This window comes from Montipora capricornis, chromosome 11, assembly GCF_036669925.1.
Source record: "Montipora capricornis isolate CH-2021 chromosome 11, ASM3666992v2, whole genome shotgun sequence".
NCBI classification, from domain to species: domain Eukaryota; kingdom Metazoa; phylum Cnidaria; class Anthozoa; order Scleractinia; family Acroporidae; genus Montipora; species Montipora capricornis.
The window spans coordinates 7,397,819-7,424,135 of record NC_090893.1 but is presented as its reverse complement, the minus strand read 5'-3'; the positions used below and the strand labels follow the sequence as shown (position 1 = coordinate 7,424,135).

Genomic DNA, 26,317 nt, shown 5'->3' with positions numbered 1-26,317 from the left:
TACAATTCCTCCCTATTCGGATCTTAAGCAAACATGGCGTCGACGAGGACGAGAAAGCGAAAAAACAAAAGGTTTAATGAGAAAAACAATGGTTCTGCACGTCCCGCACGTGCGTTTTACATTTTGGTACATTTCTTTTCCGTTCTCTTCCTAACAACACGTGGAGTGACCAATTATGAGTTTACGGGACAATAATTTTTCATCTCTGTTACTGACATTGCTGTTTAAGGCAACAACAAATGCCACAGATCACAGTTTTACACACGAAACGAGTCTCAGTAATTGGAAAATCATCATCGCAGTAAACTGAGAGATATTAAAAGTTTACGTTGACCTTCTCGTCCGCGTCGAAGTGGTGGTTGCTTCAAGTCCGTACTTCCTTCAGCTGTTAATGGAAAAGGAACAACCTTCATCATCCAAACTAAGGTACAAAAACACTTTATTCGTGGGGAAAATATTTAACTTTTATTTGATTTAGCTACTCCGTATGTTTCTTCAAGTACAAACGTTGAATGTCTAACTGTAATTCAAGATTTTGTTGCGCCAAATCATCACGAATTTGTTTCCTCAGCGCAATAAGGGCTTGAGCTGGAGGCAATTCTTTGGGAAGTTCAAGAGACGAATTGGACTCTACAACTACGGGAGCCGTTGGCTTATAAGTTCTCTGTTCAAATGCTGTTGATGATTTAGCCCGCAACTTTTTTTCTTGCTGGTTTTGATGTGCACTTCGTAGAGCAGGAGCTGACTTAGAAGTTCCAAAGGTGACGTGTGTTTTGAGCGCGCCACCATCTTGAACGGTGCTCTTAGAATCGGGAGATGAATTCGCGAAGATTTCAACAGAAAACGGGGAGATTTCTTCATCGCTGCACGTTTGGTTTTCGTCGTTAGGGGTTTCGCACTCACTAACTTCGTTAAAAGTTTGATCTTGGTCAGTTGAAGTGTTTGTCCTGTTTTGCAAGTTTTTCTTACCTTCATCTTGAGAAGTAGGTATTTTGATCGGAAAAAGACTATAATAACGCGATCCACCATGGCCCTTTGGACTTGACGGGGGAGCAGGCGGTGCAGTGTGCGGTCTTTGTAGCTTTCTAGAATCCACCGCGACGTCGTCGTTATCTGTACGCGATCTTTCACGCCATGTCGTGCTTGTCGTCGGACGAGATTTCTGAACATCAGCTAAAGAAATAATTTTTGTATCATTCGTCTTAATATCAACCCGGGAAATTTCTTCCTTTTCTTCGCTTTTCTCTTTGTCTTTATCCTTTTTAGTTCTAACGCTTCTTTTTCTAATAGCTTCCTCGTCTTCGAAGCTGACTTTCTTTGGAATATTCTCCCCGGAATTTGATATTCGCTCTCTTTCACTGGAAGCTGTAAAACCTTGAAAAGGTCGCGTTCTCTCTCGCGTACCGTCGACGTCCCCAAAATCTTCAATTTCCACCGATTTTATGTACTTGTTACCCCTGGAGACCAAATTTCTTCGATCTCCAGAAATCCAGCGACTGTCTAAACTAAGTTTGTAAGAGGGAGACTGGTTCCCGGCGTCGCTCTTTTTTATACATTTTTCTGCCTGACGCGATTTCTTTCCGTTGAAGATAACCGGGTGCGTTTCGCAAAGGCTCTGAAAAAAATAAAATCACGAAAGAGTTAATAACCAGCAGTAGGTAAATGAAACAATATTTTTCTCAAAGTAATAATTAAGGGGGTTCAGCGCAGAAACTAACACACGCGTACATCATTTTGATATCGTTAAAAATATGTAACGAGTTGAATTTGTTCAAAGAGTATTTAGAAGAGAGTTGAGTTCATTTTAAGGTGGCTGGAACCAGTTTCACCACTTTTAAAAGACGTTCTTATTAGAAGGGTTATAATTACTATACTAGCTGTATCACGTAACAGCAATGTTATGGTACCATATGAAACAACAATTATTTCTTCAAAAATTCGCCCACAATTGTGACGTAATAAGCTCTCCAAAAACACCCTATATTTCGTCTTTACTTGCTTATATCTCAAAAATGAACTGGGTGACCCCCATTTTTTATTGTCGAGTGATAACTAGTAATGTGAGATAGAACTAGCGACAAAGTTTTAAAAAAAGCATGGGAGCCAATTGAGACCGTCTACTTTTTTTTTTACTCAGGAACGGCGTCAGTTCGTTGTTCCCTCGGTAGGGGATTCTTAGGTCAGTTGGCAAAAATGTGACTTAGCTTCTGCAAGGAGGTTTTGTGGCCACTCAAAACACTCTTGATAGGCTCTGTACCCCTTTGAATGTGTAGGATGATGCCCTGCGGGAAGCAAGGGTGGCGCAGTGGTGAGAGCACTCGTCTTCCACCAATATGGCCCGGGATCGAGGTAATAGGCCACAATGGCCAAAAAAAAAGCCATCTGAAAACGCCCTATATATTCACACAGGGTGGAACGATGTATTTGTAAACACGGTGTAGACGGCTCCGTGAATGCCTCAAAACAGCTTTTTGTAATGAGGAAAAACCAAAGGATCTGCAATTCTTTTTTCTACGCTTCTTTACCATCTTCTCTTAAAAGACGACGAAAAATGACGAAATGCGAAGTCGTCTAAAGGAAGTACTCACACGATAATCAGTTTTCAATTATTTCAAAACTACAGTGCCGATCCTTTTCATGCTAATTCAATTTTTGCCGAAATTCTTGAATATTTAAGAGCCAATTTTTCTCTCAGTAGGGTTATTGCCAATCCTAAGTGCGACAAAGAAACGGTTTTTAATTCGTTCTGCGCCAACCTTGGCCCGGTCTGCCAACTGGAGTGACAGGGCGGGACCGTTCAGAGGTCTTTAACTCCCGGTGATATTCCTTTCTTTCCATTACTTGCTCTCGTGACAATGAAATGATACTGTAAAAAGAAACTACGACCAATGAACAGTATCAACGAACGATATCGATGAATAAAAACCGAGACGAAGTCGAGGTTTCTTATTAACCGATTATCCGAGCCTGAGGTGAATAATTGTTTTAGTAAAATTACGTAAGTGATTATTTGAAAAATATACATTTTCTTCAAAACAATTTCACCTCGACGAAAAGGCTAACGGCCATTTTGAAAAAAACCGCTTGCAACCAATCGGTGCAGAGAATTTTCATTAATCACCTATGTAATTATATTAATACTTGGTATTGGTCATCCGAGTCATCATTTTTCGCTGAATAGACGTTTCTTTTAGACTTGTGTTGAAACAAAATCACATTGTACCTTTGGGAGAGCACCTACATGACCCAAACTTACAAGTTCAACATGAAACACCTCTAAGCATTGCTAATCTAATGCGAAAACTTATTACCTTGGATGAGGAACTTTCATCAGTCTGTGGTTGTGATGAAACTACACATGCCTGTCGTAAAAGAACAACAAGAAGTTTGTTTTGAATGTTACTCCATACGCAATTACTACATACAATACATACTTAATTGACCGCTCCCCATAGGGGCTTTTCAGGGCCAATGAAACACAACGAAACAACAGAACAGAACAACAACCGTTAAGAATCCCAACTGGCCAGAGGCAAACCAGTGGCTATTTACAAGTGCAGCTGGGAAGTTGAACCAGGGACTACCAGGAGCAAATCCAACGAATGGTCAGAGCGGGTCTTGAACCCGGGATCTCCGGATCTCAAGGCAAGCGCCCTAACCACTGGGCCACACTGCCTTTGGGAACAAACGTTGAAGGTTGCTTGGTTTTTGTTTATTCTACTGGGGAAAATAATCGGTTGATATGACCTAACCCTCTGAAAAAGAAAGGGCCTTGACCACTGCTGTTTCCGCGGACAATTTTAATCTTTTTAAAATCCCACCGCTATTGACGCTCGTTTTAGAGGGTAACCAAGTTTCAACCAAAAACAGTCTGAAATTACCAAGTACTTACTCTCCTTATTACATAGGATGCCTGTGGCATACCAAGTTTAAAATATCGCTTGAGACTGTCATTTTCATCGCAGTCAGATATGATAATTAGCCACGTGCTTGTGACGAAACTCTTGGCTTGATACTGTCATGTCGGAAATACAACATGCAGGTCTCTTTTTATTTCTTTCTCACAAAAGGTATTCGGGAAGCTCACTCGGACTTCCAAGCGCACACACCGCATTACTGCATTCTCAGCACTGAATAGGCCATTTCCGAGTTCACGTATGTCTCCTCTTCAAAGCAAGTCTAAGTGCGAAGTTTTTGTGATGGTAATTAGTTCTACTTTACATATGAATGAAAACTAATTTTCATAACAAAAACTTTGCACTTAGACTCGCTTTGAAGAGGAGGCAGACATGAACTCGGAAATGGCCTATTCGCAAGCGACCTTTATCTGCTCTAAGAGCTAGCAATGCAAGCCTTCTTTGAAATCGATTTTGTCGATAAAGCGCGTAAGAACAGCAATGAACGCGAGAATATTACACCTCTTGCCTTCACTTCCGGCTCCTACTGTAAATAAATGCAACTAAAACTGCTTTTATTGAATGTGAGCACATTAACAAATAAGATTGATTCATGAAAATGTTTGAAGTCAGTAGCAAAGAAAATGGTCGATTGTCATCACACTTAACCTTCCTTAGCACTTTTACCATTCCCTTTGTGACTCTCAGTCAGCTTAAGGGATCAGTGACATTTGCAACCAACTTTCACATTTTACACAAACAGCAGAATCCCACGTAAATGCCACCAGCTGTCTTGTTGTTAAATAAAACCTGCCAATTTAGCTTCTTCAATGATCAACTGAGAGTTGAACTGTACTCTTACACGAACTTTTTCTTTTTTTTTTTTTTTCAGTTAATGGCGATGAAAAATACATAACTGCCCATTTTCCTGAGGGGCTTTTCAAGGCCAAAGGAATAAATGAGCAAGGATTTAGGATCCCTTTTGATCAGTAGGCGCCATTAGGCAACATTCAGGGCTGCCATTGATGGCCATGGCCCCTTGCTCTTGTTCCCTTGATGGCACTCTCTTGTTACACTTCATCTTACCACTTCTACTTGAGGATCTTTCTTGGAACAAACTACAGTCACATTGCATTTCCTGTACCACATAGGCTACACGATTCCTGTAACACACTATGCAATTCACATAATTTTGTGCGAGAGTAGGTGACGGGTATTAATGTTTGGCATACTTGTCATGGCTGAGTGGATAAGGTACAAACTTGAAATTAAGAGGTTGTAGGTTCACGTCCCACTCTTATAACTATGGTTAATTAGCTTGTTCCTGCTAACCCTTAGAATTGTTAATTAAAAGGAACTCGAGGAAGAAATCCAATCAGTATACATGCCAATACACTTTACGGGTTTATATACTAATATAATATACATATAGGTTATAATACTAACATTTTGCCAGTGTAGCAGCTCCTCCCAAGACAATGGAGCTGTGCGTTTTTTCTCCAGTATTCCTTTGTTATGATCATCTTCAAATGTCTCTGCCTCATTTTTCTTCCCTGTTCTTACAATCCCATTTTGCCCAACCCTGACTTCCAAGTTATGCCTCAGCAGCCTTGACACACTTTCCCGTTTCTTGGTGTTAACAGAGTAACACAGAGGCTGTACCTTCTTTGCCTCACATGCAGATGAATCAATAACCCCAAAACTTGTTTCCAGAGGGAGGTTAAACCAAGCTGTTGGTCTATACTCTGTTCCTTTCCCATTGAACTTGCCAAAAACAGATGCTGACCTTGCAACTTTGAAAGGATCACTGGCAGCATCAATATTTTGTTTGTCCTCTCTGTTAACCAGGGAGCTGCCTGGGCAGGATTTTGTTTTTCGGTGTTGTGCCTGGTTACTTTTTGCAAAGAATGTTGATTGTGTTGTTGATGGCTTAGATGCACTTTCACTAGAATTCAACTTTTTTCCATGTTCTGATGTTACTGATCTTGTTGTTGGTGACAAGTATCTTGAGGAAAGAGTTTCACTTGTTATGCTAAAAGAAAAGAAGGATAGAATGACTTTTAAGACAATGCAAAGCTAAGGGAACCACTAATCCTCGGATATTTTGTAAACCTGACAACCGCCCCCCCCCCCCCCCTTCCTCCCACTCCAAAAACAAAAATCTGAGAGCTGTGGATTAATTATTCCTTCTTGGTGCCACATCATAGGCTTTAGTACAAAGGTACCAAATTAAATCAAACAAGCAAAATTGCTGGACTCTTTTTATATTCTTGGTAAAAGCCTATGACCAATGAATCAGTATGTAATAATATATTATTTTTTAATATTATTTTTCACAAATCTTTTAGCTATTCTTAATTTGCGCTTTCCCTGATATTTTCTTTGTACTGATTGATTGATCAAGTGATGACAGTCAATTTACTGACTGACCAATCATTACCAACTGACCGACCGACTGACCTATCTGTGATTGTTGTTATGGGGGTGTTATTTTTTATTTTGGTTAAAATCGGCTGAATTGTCCCAAAACATGAAAGAAATGATACAAATAGGCTGTATGCCACCCTGCCAGCAGAGCCTTTCTTAAATCGATGAGAATAAGAAAGGACTCTACAGGAATCGAGAATGAGAAATTGAGTATGTACAAGCCGTTGCTTGGAGACAGTTTCAAACCCAGGCCCTTAGTCTTGATCGCACTCCTAGATGCCATATTGATTTTCGTACTGAGGGCTCAATTTTGAGCGTCAGCTAGTCAAAAATATGATGCGCGTGCTGCCTAAACTGGTTTGTCCAGAGTGACTAGCCCAGAAATTTGGGCTGACTGGCGACTTAAAAGACTTCATACGATAAATTTCTGCAAAACCTGTCTTGCTAGCCCTCTGGTTACAGTAATGTTATGGTATCAAATGAGACACCAATTATTGCTGAACAAAATACATCCACTATTGTGGTGTAATAGGTTACCATGGCAACATAAAAGCTCCCAAAAACACCCTATCTTTCGTTCTTTCGTCTTTACTTGCTTATATCTAAAAATTATTGTAGAATAGTAATAAACGATATGAGAACCAATTCAGAGCTACCTTAAATTTTGAAAAAATTAATGGTAGCCTGAATTGGTTTCATGGGGGTCACCAATTTCATTTTTAAAATATAAGCAAGTCAAGACAAAATATAGGGTGTTTTTGGAGAATGTTCATGTTGCTATGGTAACCAATTACGTCACAATAGTCGGCGCATTGTGTTTAGCAATAATTTAGCAATAATTGGTGTTTCATATTTTACCTTAATATTTCTGTTACATGATATATTAACCCTTTTAATAAGAAGATCTCTTAAAGTGCTACTGCGACCAAAAAACAATTCTTCTTTTCCTTTGGATTTCAAAACTACGTTAACTTAACACTAAGTGACCCAAGTTTTAAGTTCCGATTTTAAAAAGCCACCTGTTTATTTTAACTGGAATTTTGTTATTTATTCGTCCGCCATTACTATATAAACTTTAAGATCTTGAGAGAGCTGGGTTGAGGAGAAAATGACGTCAAAGACTCACTGGTTTAAGAAGCAATGGGTGTGTACGTGACTTAATTAATATGCAGCATGGGAGTTTCCTGCTTTCAGACTTTTAAACTTGTGTTTTGCATATATAATAAGTTGCGTTTACACGCTGAAATTTTAAGCTAGTGAGTAAATGACGTCGCTTTTCGCTAGATCCAACCCTCTGAGGTCCAATCCGTCAGTTTTGAAGACTGTGAAATCCAAAACTTACACTCAGAATAAACAGCCTTTGGATAAAAATCAAATCTCAAAATTTTACCAGTCATTTGTTAAGCGAGCACGCTTTCAAACTCTGAAGAAAATAAGCAAACGATTTTTTTATCAGAGTAAAAAGGAACTTTATTTAAGTGTCTAGTCGTTCTAGCGCTGAAACACTAATTGGGGACACTGTAAATTGAAATTAACAATTAACACAAATCAAGTCAAATGTTGGTTTTTGAGGAGAGGGGAAACCGGAGTACCCGGAGAAAACCTCTCGGTGCAGAATAGAGAATCAACAAACTCAACCCACATATGACGCCGAGTCTGGGAATCGAGTGCTCTCACCACTGTGAAACTGGTTCTAGCCACCATAAACAAGGCAAAGAAAGGAAAAACAAATAATTAAGTGAAGTGATTGTTTCGAGATTTCTAACACATCAAACCATTAGCTGATAATCACTAGTTATAATATTTTGACACGTAGCAAGTAACTAATAAAAACTCATGGATGACTAAGCATATCGGGGATCATATATTGTACAAGTTTAAGTGGTCAAACGTGTACACCTTTAATTGATTAATTAGCTCTTTTGTGGACTATGTACCTGATTGCCGGCGATCGAAGGTTGACAGAGGGCTTGTTGCTGCACGGAGAGCAGGACTTGTCAATTTCTCGCAAAGATCGTTCCAATTTATCGCGTGCAGATTTAAGTTTGGCTTCGATACCAACACCAAATCTCCTCTGAAGAGCAAAAAACAAGGAATACTACACATGTTGAAAGACACCGATGAATAATTACGACCAGAAGTCTCATACCAATTATTAAAATCAAACAACAACGAAGCGTTGCATGCCTTTGACGCATTAGGTATTAAACATTCAGTCAATTACCTTGGAATTAATGTGAGGCTTACCTTTGAATGCTTGTGATGTATTCTGTTTGAAATCTTATCCAGGTCGTTCAAAGTACTTATGCACCTTGAAGCCATCGGTTCTTTGGCAGGAGTACACCAGCTGATCGCAGCTTTAAACAAGATGGCGTGAGAAACAAAGTAGAGATCATAGGATCATATCATCTGGTCTGATCGGCTAATAATTGCACCGATGTTGACCAAGAAGATCGCAACATTGTTTTTAAAAGTCGCTCAGTTTCACAATGTAAACAAACGAAGACCCTAGATTAGATACAATGAAAACAACATTCAAAAATTATAGGCCATTGTCGGCCATTGTGTTTTTCTCCTCCATGACAACGCAAAATGATTACGTTTTGTGCCATATTTGGAAAAATAATGGGCGGGAAAAACGTGGATGTAAAAAAACAGCTGTGTTCTGATTGGCTAACAATGATGTCATCGAGATCGGTATTGTTTGCCGCCAGTTCACCTGACACAATCAAATTCCTCTCGCAGGAACGACAAGAACGCGAAAGCGTGGTGAAGTTTGGAAGTTTTCTTCCGCTGAAATGGCCGCTCAGAGCCCTACAGATTCAATTCTTCCTCAGTGGAAGAAATCTGGGAAACAGGGGAAAGATCTAATGAGGTCAGAGGAAGAGAAAAAACCTGTAGCAGCGAAAATTACGGAATCGGCAAAGTAAGAAAATGCTGTGAAACAAACTCGATTTACTATACGTGTAAACACGATCGGACCCGGTTCAATATTCTCTGTTTTTTTTTTTTACGTTAGACCTTTTTTGGAGGAGCAAGCACTTTTGAGGGAAAAGCTTAAAACTATGCCATCTTGGAAGAAGGATAAAGAAACCGTGCAAAAACGAAAAACACAGCCTGTGGTAAGATATGTACAGATCAAATGCAAAGCGCAGAAGCATGACAACTTGTTAATAGACACTGCTAAAAATAGAACGTCAGTTATGTGTTTTCCGATATAAAATAACGTTAGCTGAAAAATCTGAAAAATATTTGACATCGGTATTTTGTGTCGGTGGTGTGATATTTTAATTCGCGAAAGCAAAAAAAACATTGTTTGATTCCCGCTTCATAATTGCTATTCTATGTTGCACCACGTCAGGTGTTTTTGGACGACTCCCATAATTATGTTCTCAAATTATTGGGGGTGTTCCTTGGAGCAGACAGTGGCTCAACCATTGCTCTAATCGTAACATAGTCGATTAATTTGCAAAATAAATACTTTCAAGATAACATCAAGTTAATGGGTTCACTTGGGAATTAAGCAATCCGTCTTTAATTTATTCTGGTGATCTTATCAGTCTTCACAATTTTCGCTTATAATTAACGTAAGCTTACACAAAAACCAAATTTCCTAAAACAGAGCATCAAATCTGCAGATTGTTCCAGGTTTGAGCTTTTGTTGCTTGGAATGCAATGGCATCTGCACTTATTTGTTCAAACAAGTTAAATTTTAATGAAGCTTGTGTAATAATATTTTTATAAATAAGGCCTAGTTTGTACATAGTTTACATGTATACAACAGCGTTGGTCAACAGTATTTAAGTCTAAGCACCCATTTTAAAAAGGTTAGCTTTCAGTAATTCACTTACATGAAGTAATCTGCCATCACAACAAGTATTGAAAGCTAACCTTAACCTTTTTTAAAATGGTTGCTTAGACTTGAAAATACTGTTGACAAACGCTTTTTAAAATGGATGTTTAGACTTAGCACTAATTGTGACGCTGCTTACGAGCAATAGTACTCACTTGAAATAGTATTTTTGGGGTACTCCGTTTGGGTAGTACGTCGGGGTAGTCCATGGACTGGCCAGGAATCAGTGTTTTCGGGTCACCCCTCAATAATGATTGCAAACTGTCTTTTTTGTAATGCCAGGTTGCTAGGCCTCCATCACCAGGGACATCTGCAAGTGCTAATAGTATTAGATCGTGTCAGTCTGGATCAGTGGTCAGTTGTTGTTACTTCTTTTGTTGGTTGTCCCTATAATAATTTTATTATGAAAATTTTTAAATTATCAACAAGTGCACAAGATAGCTTGAATAATATTTCATCTAAAAACTGGCACTACTTGATTTATTACAAACTTAACAAGAAAATTAAAATAATTTATCACTGAAGGTTTTGTAAGGTACAAACAATTTTTACCACAGTATCATTGTTTGAATGCTGCAAATAAGTTTTACCAGATGCAGATAATTAAATTTATCAACGTAACACATTGTTGGGTATACTGAAAGCTCTATCTGATTAATTCATATTTTTGAACAAGATTTGTGCCTCTGTAAGTGGCATGTAAAACCCCTTGAATTTGTTTTGTGCTATTAAATGTAGTTGTCCCTTTGTCGGTAATCCAAACATTTTATCGTAGATGTTGATCACTGAACTAAAAGATTAAACTGTTTACTTTGCAGAGAACATTGTATTCTTATAGATTCCTTTATTTGTGGCTCCAATTCAGCAGGTGTAAAGTGAGGGTTGCAGGTCATTGTTTTACCATAAGGAGGCAGTGTGGCCCAGTGGTTAGGGCGCTTGCCTTGAGATCTGGAGATCCCGGGTTCAATACCCGCGCTGACCACTCGTTGAATATTTTTCTGGTAGTCCCTGGTTCAACTTCCCAGCTGCACTTGTAAATAGCTAACTGGTTTGCCTCCAGCCAGTTGGGATTCTTAACAGTTGTTGGGGTCAATTAAGTATGTATTGTTGTATGTATTAGTATTATTATTATTAACTGAAACAACTCAAACCTTTACAAAAATGCTAACCTTAGGTTAAGTGGAAGGTGGGTGCCTGGGATACCCAGGGGCTTCCACTGTGTCCAGCCAGCCCCTAGATAGAATACTGCCCCCATGGCTGGCAAATCCCCGCAACCCAGCCATGAGTCCCCATTCCAGGCACCCATCACACTGATGAAAGAGTGGAAGAAAGAAAAATAAGGGATGGGAAGGGGGGAGAAGACGTTAAATGAAGGGCTCCACAGACCACTGCACAAACGCTCAACAAAGAACTTGCAGATCCTAGCATTGTACAAAGCTACCTCATAGAATGTGAGCCTGCACTTATGGGATTGACCACTGGATGCCCACTAAGCTTGTGGGCCGCTTGACCGCTAAACTTAAGCTTGTGGACCACTTGGCCACTTAACATGTGGACTGCTTGACCGCTAAGCTTGTGAACCGCTTGACTGCTGCGCTTATGATCCGCTTGACCGCTAAGCCTGTGGACCACTTGACCGCTAAGCTCGTGGTGGTTAACGTAGTTAAATTACATTTAACCAAATTTTAAACATTATCGAAAGCATTGTGCCTAATGTTAGCATTGGTAAAGGATTGGGCTGTCTCAGCTATGGTGAAACAATGACATCAGCCCTAACCTGCAACGAGCAGTTTAGTCACCCTCCAGCTCCAATCAAATAATGATTGTCTGCTTGTTAGGATAAAGTGAATTCAAAGAAGCTTTTTATATAAATAAGATCAAACAATTGCAGCATTACAACACTTTTCTCACGTTTTAGTTTACACCTTGATGTTCTTGGTGTCACGCTGTAAATAGTACCCACTTTTGTATTACGTCATGTTGTAATAATTTTTTCATCTACCCGTAGACTTTATTACTGTTCACACTTAGGAACTCATTAAACTGATGATGGCATAAGCATGCCGAAATATGTCTTTTAAAAAAGTTGTCTGTTTCCTACAGTATTTATCATACTTGCTACTATTGCGACCTTATAAAGTGAATTACTATAAACAACAACAAAAACAAAATGTCTCCACATCTATATCCCAATCCATATCCTAACTAATCATTTTTTTCAATCTTATTTGTTTACAGTCTGTTAGAATACCTTCCCCACCATCACGCCGCCGCACTCCTGGTAATTCACCAAACAACTCTTGTTCCTTCCTGTTCCCAAGAAGTGGATCACCAATCTGTGATGTGTCCAGTGATTTTAAGCGCAAAGTGGAGAAAGCCATGCGAGCAAGATTGTATCTTTTGCAGCAGACTGGTCCAAATTCATTTCTGATTGGTGGGGACTCTCCTGATCATAAATTCCGTGTCATGATAGGGCCTCAGGTACAACAAAAGAACAAAACTCTTTTCTGACTATAAAGTTATGTGTTGAAACTTTTAGCCAAAACTTGTGTGCAATGGCATAGTCAAACAAGTTTCACCGTGTAACATGGTCAGTTTTGTGAAACTTTTTTGAACTTATTGTTGTGAGACAAGTTTTACGTAAAGTAGAACTGCTTTGTACTTCTGCAGTGGTTACAGCAGTCACATTGGTGTTAAAAAAGAGAATTTAACTGACTTTGTGAAACTGGTCTTGCTCGGTCTTGTTATGCTACACTGTGTAAGCCAATCAGAAACAGACCAAGGCCATTGAAACAACATTTCGAGACCAGCTTCAAAGTTCACAAACTAGTTTCGACCTGTTATGTTACATGGTGCAATGCCCATGGAAACATGTTTTGCAGTACCGTTGCACATGAGTTTGTGCTAAAAGTTTCAAGGTGTAACAGTGGTGTAATGGCTGCTTGGAGGAAAATTTAGGAGAGAATTTCCTGTAACTATGCCAGACCAATTTCTGATGCCTAATGAATAGTCACCCTGTTGTGTTGATTGTTATTTTCAGAGTTGTACTTGCACCAGACCGCATTGTGTCCATCTTCTCTTTGTCATGTTGAGGGTTTTTAAGCTCAAAGATAATGATCCACTTTTGTGGAACTTAAAGTTAAAGAACTTTGAGGTACGTAAGGATATGATGTAAATGCTTTTTGATTACCATTATATGAAGCAATCATGTCTTTGAAGCAAAAATAAATTATTATTGAGTAAATTGTGCAGAAAATAATAATTAAGACATCAGGTGTACTGTACACCAAAATAATTTATCTTGCTAGCAATGCATAATATGAATACGCTCTATATGTACACTTACTGTAACATGTGAACAAACATGAAAAGATTGGGTTTTAGTCCTATCACGTGCTAGTTTAATGGCCATCTTTGCACCCTCATACTAACATACTTTATTAGGTGGGTTCATACTAGCGGACTAAGGATACCTTAAGTACACTTGAGCCCTACTTGAGATGTGAACGGCCTTAATTTCAGCTCAAGTAGCCTACTTTGTGGCCATGGTAACTCATTGCCTTCAAAGAAGCCGAAGTACACTCTCAAGTCTAGTTCAGACCATCCTTACGAGCTTACTTATCTACTATCAAAACACATTCCGGAAACGGACGTCAATCAAGCATGTTGTGCGGCGGGAAATTGATTGACAACACGATTACCTTGAAAGCATACTTTGAATTCTAATATGAACGCTCATCACGGTAAGTAAACATGGACGATCTTAAGTATACTTGAGCTCGGGTATACTTAAGGTGTACTTATTCCGCTGGTATGAACCCACCTAGTGTTGCCTCCCCAAAGGGGCTTTTCAGGAACAATATTTACAATAATGTTAAAAATACTTTAAAAAGTTAATAGGAAAATAGACAATAGATAGTAATGTATTTAAAACAAAAAAAATAAAGAACTAAAAACCATTTCAAATTTTTCCAAAAGTTTACACTAAATCGTCTTAAACACAGATGCACTATAAAAGGGGTGGCTTCACGTTCTGCCTTTGTTTGAATTCATTCAAGCATGACTGATTAATTATCCAAGAAAATGATCAACAAACAGCAACACAGAGACAGAAGCCCTTAAGGATATTTCTAGTGCGAGAAAAAGGGACTCAGGATTAAAAAAAGAAAGACTAATAAAATTTTATGACATAATTATTATGGGCATATTGCCGTAAGTTGCGTCCATGGTTGATTGATAAATCATTTGCATGTGACTAATGCACCACACCTTTTAGGTGCATCTTTCTGTTTAAAAGCTTGGACCAAATGGCTTAAGTTTAATGAAGGTTCTAAATCATTCCAAAGCTGAATAGTAAAAGCTGTAGTAAAAGGTTGGCTGTCCAGAAGCTGTTCTAAAAAGAGGAATGTTAAGTTTCTGACTACTCCTACATGTAGTTTTACATTATTTTGCTTACTTGCTCTAGGGTGTTGAACTGGTCTGTTTAATTGCTTGGTCATACATTTAAAGGCCATGATAGCTTGATGATAAAAGAGGTGTTCCTTAACAGGTAGTCAGGACAGCCTTTTTAAAAAAGGAGTTTCATGATCGTAATACTTGACCATGTAAAAATACGCCACCCTCTCGTCTCTCCCCTCCCCTGGTTTCCTATTGATGAGTAAAAACATCTTGCATTAAACAATAGACATTAATGGCAGTGTCACTCAGCATGACAAGGGTTGAAAGGAACAAAGTTTTTGAGTGGACCTACAGTGTAGATGTTGTTAACAGTTACTGTTATGGTGTTAAAGTATCATTCACATCCGTTAATAATTATGGTCAGTCAGCTCCAACAAATCAAAACTCAAATGGCAGGAACAAATACTTTGAAGGGCACAAACAAAAAGTGACACAGCTAGAGAAAAACATTCTACCACAAAATAAGTTATACCTCAAGGCAAAAAAAAAAACTGTTGGGGAAGTGATATTCAGTGAGAGGTTATACTTAATTGTTTGCTTGAATTATGTCTGAGGCTTTAATTTGAATAATTTTATACTTATAAATGACTTTGAATTAGGAGAAAAAGTACATCACAGACTGTGTGGCTTCAAGTAATTATAAAAATAATATGCCATCTACCGCTAAATATCTACTGTATAACAATCGAATAAGCCTTAGGACCTTGTAAAGTGGTAGTGATGGTCTGATATACGTGTAAGACAATGACTAGAGTGTTGCAGCTGCAATGCAGTCAAGGCATCAGTCTTTACTCTATCCTTTTATTAACAGCTGTTGATAGCTCTTTGCGAGCATGTAGATTAGTGTATATGGCACACACTCTAGCTCAGAGGGTCAGCAGAATACCACATGGTGTTATCATGTTGAACTGAGCTTTCACAATGATTTCAGTGACTAAGTATTTGTTTGTCCCATGAGGTTTCTTTTTGTGCCATCAAGCATTTGTTTGTAATGTGAGGTATTATTAAATGCTCGTGTCATTACAGCTACATGTACAGGCCACCATATCTTAAAGAGAAAATTGTAGTTATAATATAGTCTTAAACCTGGTATTGTATGTTCAAAAGCTCAGCTCCTTTTAGTCTTGGCACACTGTAGCTGTGGCTTAAAGCTGTTTAACTCCTGTGGAGGGATATCAGCTATGATCTTTTAAGTACACCACTTATAGCATTGACCATTAAATAAAAGTTAAAACTTCTTTATTCACAGAATACTTCTCGATCATTCTACAGTTGTTTATTTAAACACACTTTAGAATACTGTCTAATCTAGACTTTTGTTCTTATTAATTTTGCCTTTATCTTTTTGCTAGGTTGAGAAACTGCTATCAAAATTTCATGCTCGCTTAAAGTCACGGCTGTCAAAGGACATGACTGACTCAAAGCATTCACCCTCAAAAGGTCATGAAAAGCCTACATCTTCATCGCCCAACTCATCTGGTTTGGGAGGATCATTGCCCATTCCACGTGATGAAGAAGAAGTGTGTCCAATTTGCTTGCTGGAAATGGTTGAGGGAGAGAGTTTGACAAACTGCAAAGATGGATGCAATAATAGACTGCACCAACATTGCATGGAAATCTGTAAGTTTGGTACACTATATACTACATGTACCTGTAGGTTTTCCAAATGGTCTGGATAGCACATTAAAAAGTGTAACTATAATATTTTTAAAAATACAACCACACATTTGAGTTTAAGGAACATGTTTTGATGTTTCAAACATCATCTTCAGCCATAGTGAGTGTAACTTCTATTAAAATTTTTACAAGATAATTCGTATGATGGGATTTTAACCCACAACCCTTTGTGATCTAGTTGGATGCTCTAACCACTGAGCTATTGGAGACTCTGTGGTGAGCAAGGGTGAAATGTGGGTATATTAGACTAGAACTGCATCATGCAGTCAGTCATTAAGTCCAATGACCATATAATGACTCAACTGCATCGTGCAGTCGTATTGAGGCAAACCTTTCTGATGATTGCAAAATGAATGTACAGTAATAATCATGAAAATTTATAATCACTAACAAACTGGTAAGGATAAAATGAACAGACTGTATGTTTTGTTGAACAAGAGGAGCAGCATGAATATTTTTCTCACCAGCTACAATTATTGTAGCTGTCACCGTATTAGCCAGTTGTCAGTGGAATAAATAAAAATAAGTGGCATACCTGTATGTTGAAAAAAGGTGTTGCTTGCATATTGTCATGCAATATTGCATTGTATCTTTGTCCATGATGAAACAGGGGCTGCTGAATGTAAAAGGCAGCGAGAAGCATTGATTTGCCCATTGTGCCGGAAGATTTGGTCATCCGAGGCCTATGGAACTGAAAGGTATTAGACTGTTTTTTTTTTTCTATTACAGTAGCTCACAACAAAATTTATGGCTTTATGTTCAGTTGGTTGGCTCAAGTTCTTGCAGTGCGGCAACACTGATCCTTGGGTTTTCCTTCCTCACCCAAACCAGCAGAAGTGACACGTTTTCAGTTCAACCTTTTTGAGTTACTTTACTTTTGGGCTGTGACAAGGAGGATTAGCCAATAACTCAGATACAAAAATTTGGTTTTATCGACGGAGTTGATAATGTAAATTGGCCACCGTACAGAGATTCTAAAAGCTAGCTTTCTAGCTTTTAGAATCTCTGTACGGTGGCCAATTTACATTATCAACTCCGTTGATAAAACCAAATTTTTGTATACTACTTCCCCACCGACGCAGCACCACAGTTTCTTTAGAAACTACCCCTTCATTCAATAACTCAGATAGCTGAGGAGTAATAAGCACAGGCTTTGTTTAATTTTGGTATTTCTTCGTTTCCTTAGATCACCAAGCCACGCTTTACGATCAGATTTGCCAAGTGTACCAGCTCCACTGGGGCCAGAGGAGATCACTCTTCCTCACTCTGATCCAGTTCCAGCATCCCAAGTGGAACTTGCAAAACCCTGGATTGAGGTTTGTGTACAGACCGAACATGTGTGATAATCTCTTACAACTACAAGATTGGCAATGATGCAATTCTTTCTAGAATGTGCATTTTTACATTATGATTAAATTAAAAATGCACACTACACTGTTAAACAAAAAAACAAAAATGAATGGTATGATGGAAAGATCAAGTTTTAGGGAAAGTCCTCTAAGAAACTAACTAGAGCTAAATTACTAGTGCAGCCTTCAAAAATGCTTTCATTATTAATTTTGATCTTGAGGAGGCAGTGTGGCCCAGTGGTTTGGATGCTAAAGCCTTGAGATCTGGAGTTTCCAGGTTCAAGACCTGTTCTTCTGACCACTTGTTGAATCTGTTCCTCCCTGGTTCAGCTTCCCAGATGCACTTGTCAATATCTAACTGGCCAGTTGGGATTCTTTGAAGTTGTTGTTGTTGTTGTTGTTGTTGTTGTTCTGTTCTGTCATTTTGTTGATTGTGTTTCATTTATAGCCCCTGTGGGGAGTGGTCAATTAAGTATGTATATCTTAAAGCATACTGTAACAGTGATTTATGATGGTGTGAGTAAGTTGACAATAAAATCTGCATTCATGTAATTAAAAGCAGTTTTTCTGTTTTAGTTTGTTTTTAACTTTTTAATGGAATATTAGATTTAGTTAGGATATGATGTATTTAGGTGTTAGGTTTTGTAACTGATAAATTTACAATGATAAAATAAAGTTTACATAGTTACTTACCAGACATACATACATACAAAATTCACAATGCAAAATAGGACACTGGCATTATACAAGTATCTTAGTTGACTCCCTGATGTTCCTTCTCAAGATGTCCAACATTCTGTTTTGGCTGTGATACATGTAGGTACTGACTAGACAAAACAGTTTCAATGGCGTGATAAAAACTTCAGTGAGTGACTGGAGGCTTTTTTTTTTATTTCTCTTGAAGTAAAATCGGCCTCTGAATTTCTGTTTTTCTTCTTTAGGTCTTTGGGGAAAACCTTGTATGCTGTTTATTCTCTCGAGAATGGAATGTGAGAGAAACAGCTCTGCGTCGTCTGAGTAAAGACATCACAACATTATTTGTAGAGGGAAATGGTGCACAGAACATTGCAGCATTTGAGGCATGCTGTTCTCTGTTGTCCATGATGTGTGGTGATCCTGTTTACAGAGTTTATGTAGCAGCTCTGGTATGAATATTATTAGAACTTAGTGTGGTTTCACTATAATTGTCTAACAGCAAACCCTTATCAATAGAGGTCGTTACTTTAAAGTAGCAGCCAATTTAGTTCACTTTTTCTCAAATTCCATTCCTGCCTAAAGTACAGAGGTGATAGAAAGTTCTGTGTCATCCAAATCACATTTTTTACGGTGTCACGGCAAAATTGTGAGTTGAGCATGAAAACTTCTTGGCTTTAGAGTATTACCTAACAGTAATGCCAACTCCTTTGTTCTTGTATTGACACTGGCACAGGGTTGCCCAACACTGTGTCAGCACTTCCCATTGAATACCATAACTAAGAGATTTTGATACTTCACATTCTTAGACAGTGGTTAGCAGTTAAACCTTGCTTCAGGCAAATTTGCCCTGGTTGGTGAAAGCTTGCTATATTTAGGTTCAATAATTATTATACATCAGTTCTGTTCAATTGGAGCATTGCATCCAACATTGTTTTATTCTGATGTACAAATTACATGTAGCTGTTGTATTGATCATTTCAGAGAACTTTGCGTGTCTTGATGACCCATGCATCATATCCAACACAGGAGGAAAGAAAACATCTTCAGAAATGTCTCTTTGGTGTTGTAGAAGCTGTTGTGGCAAAGTGTGCCGATTCCAACAGGTATTGATTTACCAGTTAAAGCAGTGGTAAAAGTGTCCCTAACAATAGATGGGTCTCTAAGGTAGAAAGAAAAACAATGATGTTTGACCTTTTTGCATAAAAGATGCATACTAAATGTAGTGACACTAACTTCGTCTTACCTCAATTCTGGATTCTAGGATTACCATCGAGGGGTGTCGCTAAGGGGTGATTTTCTCGAGGGTCACCATCCAAAAGAACCAGCTATAGTTTGTTGCCTTGAATATTTTCCAGTTACATGGACTACCTACGAACAAAAGCCAGATCTGTATGTGGCAATTTATTGTGCTGATGCAGTAAAATTAAGGGCATTAATCACTGACTGAAAAAACGTCTCCATTAAACATGCATTTGTACACAAGTGATTTAAAGCAAACCATCCTATTGCTATTGATCAAACTGACATTGAGAAATGCATTGAAATATTATTTTATTATCCTTTTTTTGGTATGTTATTGTGTTTCAGGCGTTTTAGTGCTTTGTCTGTAAAGGTCCTTTTAGAACTTTGCAAAGATGAAGGTGGAGATCTTGCCCTTGGGAAGCTGCTTGGTGAACACCATGAGATCCAGCCATTGGGAGGTCTCAGCTTCATTTTGTCATGCATTCTGCGGACTGCGTCTGAGTACACAACTTGGCCATGGTGGTTAGGACGCCTTCTGTTCCTGCGAAAGCTAATGGATCAATACATTTCAGAGTTCCAACTTTCTGAAGACTTATCGCAGTCAGTGTCTATGGACACTGCTGGCATGTTGACAAATGATCGGGTTCAAAATATGAGCCGTGATATGGGTGAAATTTATCATGACAATTTGACGCGCTTGATGTCTGTTCTGAAGTTCACTATGCAAGCTGTTAACTGCGCTCACAGCAGAGTGAGCAAGCTTGCTGTTGCTGTCTTAATGTGCTGTAGTTCTCTGGCTTCACATTGTCGATCTGCCTCAAGGTACATTGCAAAGGTTGTTTCTAAACTCAAACCAGCACAACGCAGTGCACTTCAGCGTCAAATCAATATGACTCCTGGTTCTAGCACAGCTCTAATGAGTTTTCAGGAAAGGCAGGGTGTTGAGTCGCAAATAATTGAAGATGCTTCACCGTCAATTGCCAATAATCGTGATTCTGCAATTGGCAGTCTCTCGTCATTACCTTCAGATGATGAAACAGCCAACTTGTCAGATTCAGAATTGCAGTTGATGGCAGAGGCCATGCCACACTCCCTGTTGCTTTCTCCGTGTTTGTCACCGAGCAAGGACGTCAGCCTTGATTGGTCAAGGTCATTTGAAGATTCACCTCGTATGCCCCCTGTCAGGCTTGCGGTAGGAAAGAAATGTCAAGAGATTATTGAGCAAGAGGAAGCAGAAGCAGTTGCCAAGGCAATGGCTGTTTCATCACAGCACCCTTTTCCTTCAAAAATAGAGAGCTTGGACACTGGGGATGAAATGGTGATTGTCTTCACACAACCAGAGGTAAGCCATTACAAAAATTACTAAGTGCTGTACTGATTCTTAAAAAAACAACTTTTTTAAATAGCTATACTGTGGACATTTCACCTTTCCTTCTTGACACAAACTACATGTATTGCAAGCTTGAAATTTAAATGTAACCTCAGTATTCATGGGTAATGTAGAAGATAAGCAGCCATTTTCCATCAAAAATGTGACAAAACAGGACACCTACATTAAAATTAATGCAAAATATCCAAGTGATAAAGTAAAAAGATATTTAAGTTTGGTTGTGTAAATGATCTGTTGACCCTCTGCCACCCTTAGTACAGTCATGTATTATGAAATGCTGCTTTGCAATTCAGAAATTTTGAATGCTTACTGAATGTTTACTGAAAGAATCCCTAGCTCTCCCAGATTTTTATTTTCCTGTTCAAAGCATAGGCAATGGAGGCCTTTAACTATGCTTTGACTCCTAGCTAAGGTTACAAATTTCCATTGGCATTTTTTGTCAATAATTGATATTATTATTATTATTATTATTAATGTTATTATTATTATTATATTTATAATAGTAACTTTTGTACAGTTTCATGTTATTTTGTAAACCTTAACAGCGATGTATCCAGGTTTTCAAATTTGGGGGTCCTCTTGAAAAATTTGGGGGTCCATTGCAAAATTTTGGGGGTCCAGCTAATTAATATTCAAGAATTAATATGCGATCTATTGCCTCTTAATTGCTGTTGCAGTACCCTTTCAGATTTCTAATTGCACAAAAATAAAGTCTTATCCCTCCCAACGAATATGTACTTAAAATGATCAATTTCTTTGAAACTGTTGTGCCTGTTGATTCATCAATCAAAATGTATGGGCTGTCATAGCTCCATCGATCCCACTGAAATCCGTATGCTGTAGGAGCTGTTGGCTCCAGTTAATAAATGATCTAGATCTCCACAGAAAAAAAAACAGAACTGAATCTCAATTTTCCGTAAAAGAGCATCATTTATTTTAACTACACTTGAGGCGTAATTTAGGAACAAAAGAGTAAACAAATGTTAGCGATCGATGCACAGGTCATCGTCGGCCCGTGCGGCCGTGACTTCGCCATGGCCAATGTTAATAATCAAGCGATTGAATACATTCAAGTTTCATGTTCAACACGTTAATTATAACAATAACTCCGAAAAAAGGTTACATAATTTGCAAAACAGACAAGTTACGTGCAAAACAAGAACCGCGACGACGATGACACGTGCGCGCCCGGAATTAATTTTTTTATCAACAGGGTCGCACAAAACAAAAATTTAACATACTTTGCCTTTGGATTCTCTGTTATTTCGCTCACGATAAGCGAACTAATGCTTGAAATTTACTCGGAAAGCATGCAACAAACTGAACTTGGACCGAAATGTTTTATTATCACTGGCGGCAGATCGAAAGTGTCGCCGATTGCCTCACGTAAAAAAAACAGCTCAGATCATGTCACGCAACACATGCGAATTCAAAACTCGACTTCTGAAGCTGGACATAATGGTTGACAAAATGAAATTATTGGACTACGAAAATCCAAAAATAGCTGCTAACCTTGAAATTTAAGGAACTCAATCATTTCTCCGTTGTGAGAAATGGGAATGTTCAATTTCCTTGTGAAATACGCCGTTCGCATGTTTTTCCTGGCGTTGGTAATTTGCATAAACATTCGATTTTTTTTCTGCGTCCAATTGGACCCTTTGTTCCATATTCTATGCGTCCAAAAGGAAAACGAGTGCGTCCCAGGACGCAATGACGCACTCTGGATACATCGCTGCCTTAATCGTAATTCATCTTCTGACTGCAAGTGTTTTAAGGTGAAATAAACTATCTGCATCTATCTATCTAGTATCTTAGATTAGTTTTTACATTCACCCTGTCATATCTTTGTTTCTTGATGATGTCATTCCCAAAGCAATATACAGTATTAGTTTTTTTATTTCGCTTCTGTAGTCCTTAGAAAAGGCTGTGAACTCCAAGCACCTGTACTTGGAAGGTGTACATTGGAAAAAAGGAGAGCTATTGGGCACTGGGGCTTACTCATCATGTTATGCAGTCAGAGATCTTATGACTGGATCACTTATGGCTGTCAAACAGGTAATGTATGTGCAAATATACCAGGGAGAACGCATGAAGAGGTTTACTGTTGAGTGTTTATTTGAACCATGTACCCTGCCCATTTTGTCATTCTTTACTATGTTGGATGGAAACTACCATATATAACATTATTATCATTGTTATATACTCAACAAAATTGTTTCTGGTTGGTCAATGACGAGTACATGAATAGATTAAACAGTGCAAGGGAGGTTATAGAGTGGAATACGGATGTTGCTATGGAAACAAAGCAGTGGAGCAATTTTATTGAGTATAATTATAATAAATAAACAATCATGAACTTGCTTGAGCATTTCATGAGATTTATGGTCACTTGTGATGTTTTGACAGATCTCAAATTGCATAAGCCATTTGAGAACTCTCAAAACATCACTTGTGTTCTTAAATCATGCACTTGTGTTCATACAATTTCCTATACTTATTAAATAACTGAAGCAGCCATCACATTTTTTTTATTGCAATAATATTGACACAAGCAAAAGGGGGCAGTTACAAAACCCTTAAAACAAAATAAGAGGACCTAAAAGTTTCACCATTGAGTGCTAGTCTTCAAAGCTTGAACCATTGCCCTTCCCATTTTGTTGGTCTGGATTTAGTTTTGGAGAGAAGATTTATTTGTGCAAAATCGCTGAAGCAGTTATCACAATATTATTTAGCTCACAACTGACACACAAGAAAGGGAAGTGCAAAAAAAACATCATGCTTTACGGATGATCACAATACAGCAGAGCTGGTTTTAAGGTTTCTCATTACAATTGTTGTACTTAAATTAACAGAATAAATGTATCACATTTCTGGTTGATCAATTATGAATGCAAAAATACGTTTTTTAGGGCAATACAGAAGTTGCTACGGAAATGCAGCGATGAAGTAATTTTGTTGAGTATTATAGTAAATTTATAATAATTATTATAATAAATTTAAAAAAACATGAACTTGCTGATGCATTTCGTATTTTAAGGCACTGTTGCACTCAACCATTTTTCTCACAACTTGTCTTCCATTGTCAAATTGTAATTGCCTACAGCTCATGCAATTTTGGGAACTTTCAAAACGTAAGTTGCGACTATGAATATTATTACAAAATGCACTCACGGAAAATGGAAAATGGAAAAACATCTCTGTACTGTGAACTACAGTTTTGTTATTACTTTCATAGAATATTATTTTAGGAAAGTACACTGTACACCTGTAGGTGGGTATAATCTCAGGCTGCCTCCCTCATTATGTCATCCCAGATTACAACAAAGAACTTTAGGTCTTCTTTACTTTCTTCAATACAAAACATTTTGGAAACAGAAATAACTGTGTAATTACTGCCTCTAATTTACAATTAATTTTAAAAGTAACACAGCACACAGATTTTTTTAAAGCAACATAACTAGTACAAAAGCCACTCAGTTGTTGCAAAGTTTTGCAACTCACCACCCCCTGTGCCCTCTTGTTCGTGGTACATAGGTATCTTTCTGCCGCAACTCTACCGAAGAACAGGAAAAGGTGACCTGCACAATTGAGGATGAAATCTCGCTGCTTGGGAGACTTCAACATCCACATCTAATCAACTGTTTGGGTGCCACAAAACACACTGGACACTTCAATATCTTCTTAGAGTGGATGCCAGGTAAGGAAAATTTGTTTTGCATTGTATTGTGTCAAGAAGTCTTGGGTTCTTGTTATGGACTGTGTTTTCAGACCAGAAAACTTTCACTGCAATATTAGTTGTTCACATTAATTTACGTTTCTGGTCATTTAGCCAAACTATTTCTAAATAAAATTTGTGTAAGTACTATAGCAATAATATTATCTAACAAGGTGAAATAGGTTTGCCTTACATGTATTATATTAGCTTTCAAAAAGATTGTTAATGCTATGACAAGAAGACATACATGTATTAAAGAGTTTACGTAGTATAGTTGAAAAGTTGAAAAGTTTATTTAAACTCTCTGGCAGTTACAGAAGGAACTGAATTAAAGAGCTGCAGTAATTTACAAAAAAAAAAGGAAGAAATATGAAATAAGTTTAATTTAATAAAATTCTTCAGATCTCCTAGTTCTGCATTTTAGTGAAGTTTTGTACAAGTAAAACCCGCTGCGGGATTGTCCTTAAATAATAATGACAGCTATTAACAACAGGTTTCCATAATAAAATAACCAGAGGATGATCACTTCGCTTCATTTTATCCATATACTTAAAACACAAGTGTTAGGGTGGGGTAGTACTAGGGTGGTCAATTGAATGTATGTAATGGGACTGCTTGCCATGTATCGAGGTAATATTATGGTTTGGAGAGCACAAAAGGAGCCATAGAGCAATCCTGGTACAGTGTAGCTCCAAAATTCCATGATGCATTCATAGCTCAATTTATTCACATACAAAAGCATGAACAAATTTCTTTGTAATATGGAAGCTAAAAGGTCAATGCCAAGAGAAAATTTGGAAGTTCTTCACAACACCTCAATGTTACATGCTCAGGGCCTTGGTTATATGGAGATAAATACTATTATAGTGGTTCAGTAGAAATTTATTGGGATCTGAAGGCATGAGCATAACACATACAGTGTGTTATATTACCGGTAACTAAGCATATATGAAAGTTCATGTTGATGGTGAGCTGGCATTTACCATATCCAGCAAGTTAAAATTTTAACAATTTTATTCCTTTTTTTTTTTTTTTTTACATGTAGGTGGTTCCATAACAAACTTACTTGGTAGATATGGCCCATTTGATGAGAAGATTGTAATTAACTACAGCAGGCAGATTCTTCAGGGTGTAGCATACCTTCACCAGAACCAAGTTATCCACAGGGATATCAAGGGTGAGGCAGTTGTTTCTATTGTCAGAGGACGGAGTTCTACAAATTATTCTTTAGAGCTGTGTTAGGGTTAATGGCCGGTTACCGGTAAGTCTAATCAAACTTGTAGGTTGTCATGGTGTATGTATCTCAGTTAAGCATTCAACTCTTCTTTGAATGGCTGGGCCTTGACTATGAGCCCCACATGGAAAAGATCCCCAAGGAGACCGAAAAGGTCCCTCTTTTGCCAGGTTAAGGAGTTAATCTAAGTTTATCTGAAGTTTTTAGAGTCCTTAGAGGATGACAGTTTTCCCACAACCCTAGCCCAAGAAATTCGAGGACGCTTTGCAGTTTAGTCACCAAAAAGGTTTAGGGCGAGTATCTCTTGCAACTGATTTCCCATTTTGTTTTACAGGGGCAAACATCTTAGTGGACTCTACAGGTCAGAACATTCGCATCGC

General features: G+C 38.1%; 2 protein-coding genes across 2 annotated transcripts in view; one reads left to right on the top strand and one right to left on the bottom strand.

The window, feature by feature from the left end:
• Positions 1-438: 438 nt before the first annotated feature.
• Positions 439-8,921, bottom strand: LOC138023555 (uncharacterized). The gene is made up of 5 exons (XM_068870556.1): positions 8,571-8,921; positions 8,261-8,397; positions 5,343-5,928; positions 3,312-3,362; positions 439-1,615 (listed from the first exon to the last, which is right to left on the bottom strand). Exons 1-5 carry the CDS (start codon positions 8,643-8,645, stop codon positions 479-481), a joined length of 1,986 nt encoding a protein of 661 aa, XP_068726657.1. The 5' UTR covers positions 8,646-8,921; the 3' UTR covers positions 439-478.
• A 125-nt stretch (positions 8,922-9,046) lies between these two features.
• The window catches only part of LOC138023554 (mitogen-activated protein kinase kinase kinase 1-like), a 21,212-nt gene continuing 3,941 nt past the window's right edge, over positions 9,047-26,317 (top strand). Inside the window, exons 1-15 of the mRNA XM_068870555.1 lie at positions 9,047-9,249; positions 9,343-9,445; positions 10,459-10,530; positions 12,415-12,657; positions 13,217-13,330; positions 15,987-16,254; positions 16,922-17,009; positions 17,498-17,627; positions 18,602-18,805; positions 19,338-19,459; positions 19,944-20,940; positions 22,900-23,043; positions 24,523-24,685; positions 25,749-25,880; positions 26,272-26,317. The exon at positions 26,272-26,317 is cut by the window's right edge and continues 97 nt beyond it. Coding sequence (XP_068726656.1) covers positions 9,122-9,249; positions 9,343-9,445; positions 10,459-10,530; positions 12,415-12,657; positions 13,217-13,330; positions 15,987-16,254; positions 16,922-17,009; positions 17,498-17,627; positions 18,602-18,805; positions 19,338-19,459; positions 19,944-20,940; positions 22,900-23,043; positions 24,523-24,685; positions 25,749-25,880; positions 26,272-26,317 — 2,954 coding nt within the window. The 5' untranslated portion in view covers positions 9,047-9,121. The remainder of the gene's footprint in view (positions 9,250-9,342; positions 9,446-10,458; positions 10,531-12,414; positions 12,658-13,216; positions 13,331-15,986; positions 16,255-16,921; positions 17,010-17,497; positions 17,628-18,601; positions 18,806-19,337; positions 19,460-19,943; positions 20,941-22,899; positions 23,044-24,522; positions 24,686-25,748; positions 25,881-26,271) is intronic.

Bases quoted from the DNA above. Each gene is read 5' to 3' on its own strand.
- LOC138023555 (XM_068870556.1), bottom strand. From the start codon at position 8,645: ATGGCTTCAAGGTGCATAAGTACTTTGAACGACCTGGATAAGATTTCA. The intron at 8,398-8,570 runs GTAAGCCTCACA...TTTGCTCTTCAG, and splicing joins TACATCACAAGCATTCAAAG to AGGAGATTTGGTGTTGGTAT. The intron at 5,929-8,260 runs GTACATAGTCCA...CTTTTCTTTTAG, and splicing joins CTTCGATCGCCGGCAATCAG to CATAACAAGTGAAACTCTTT.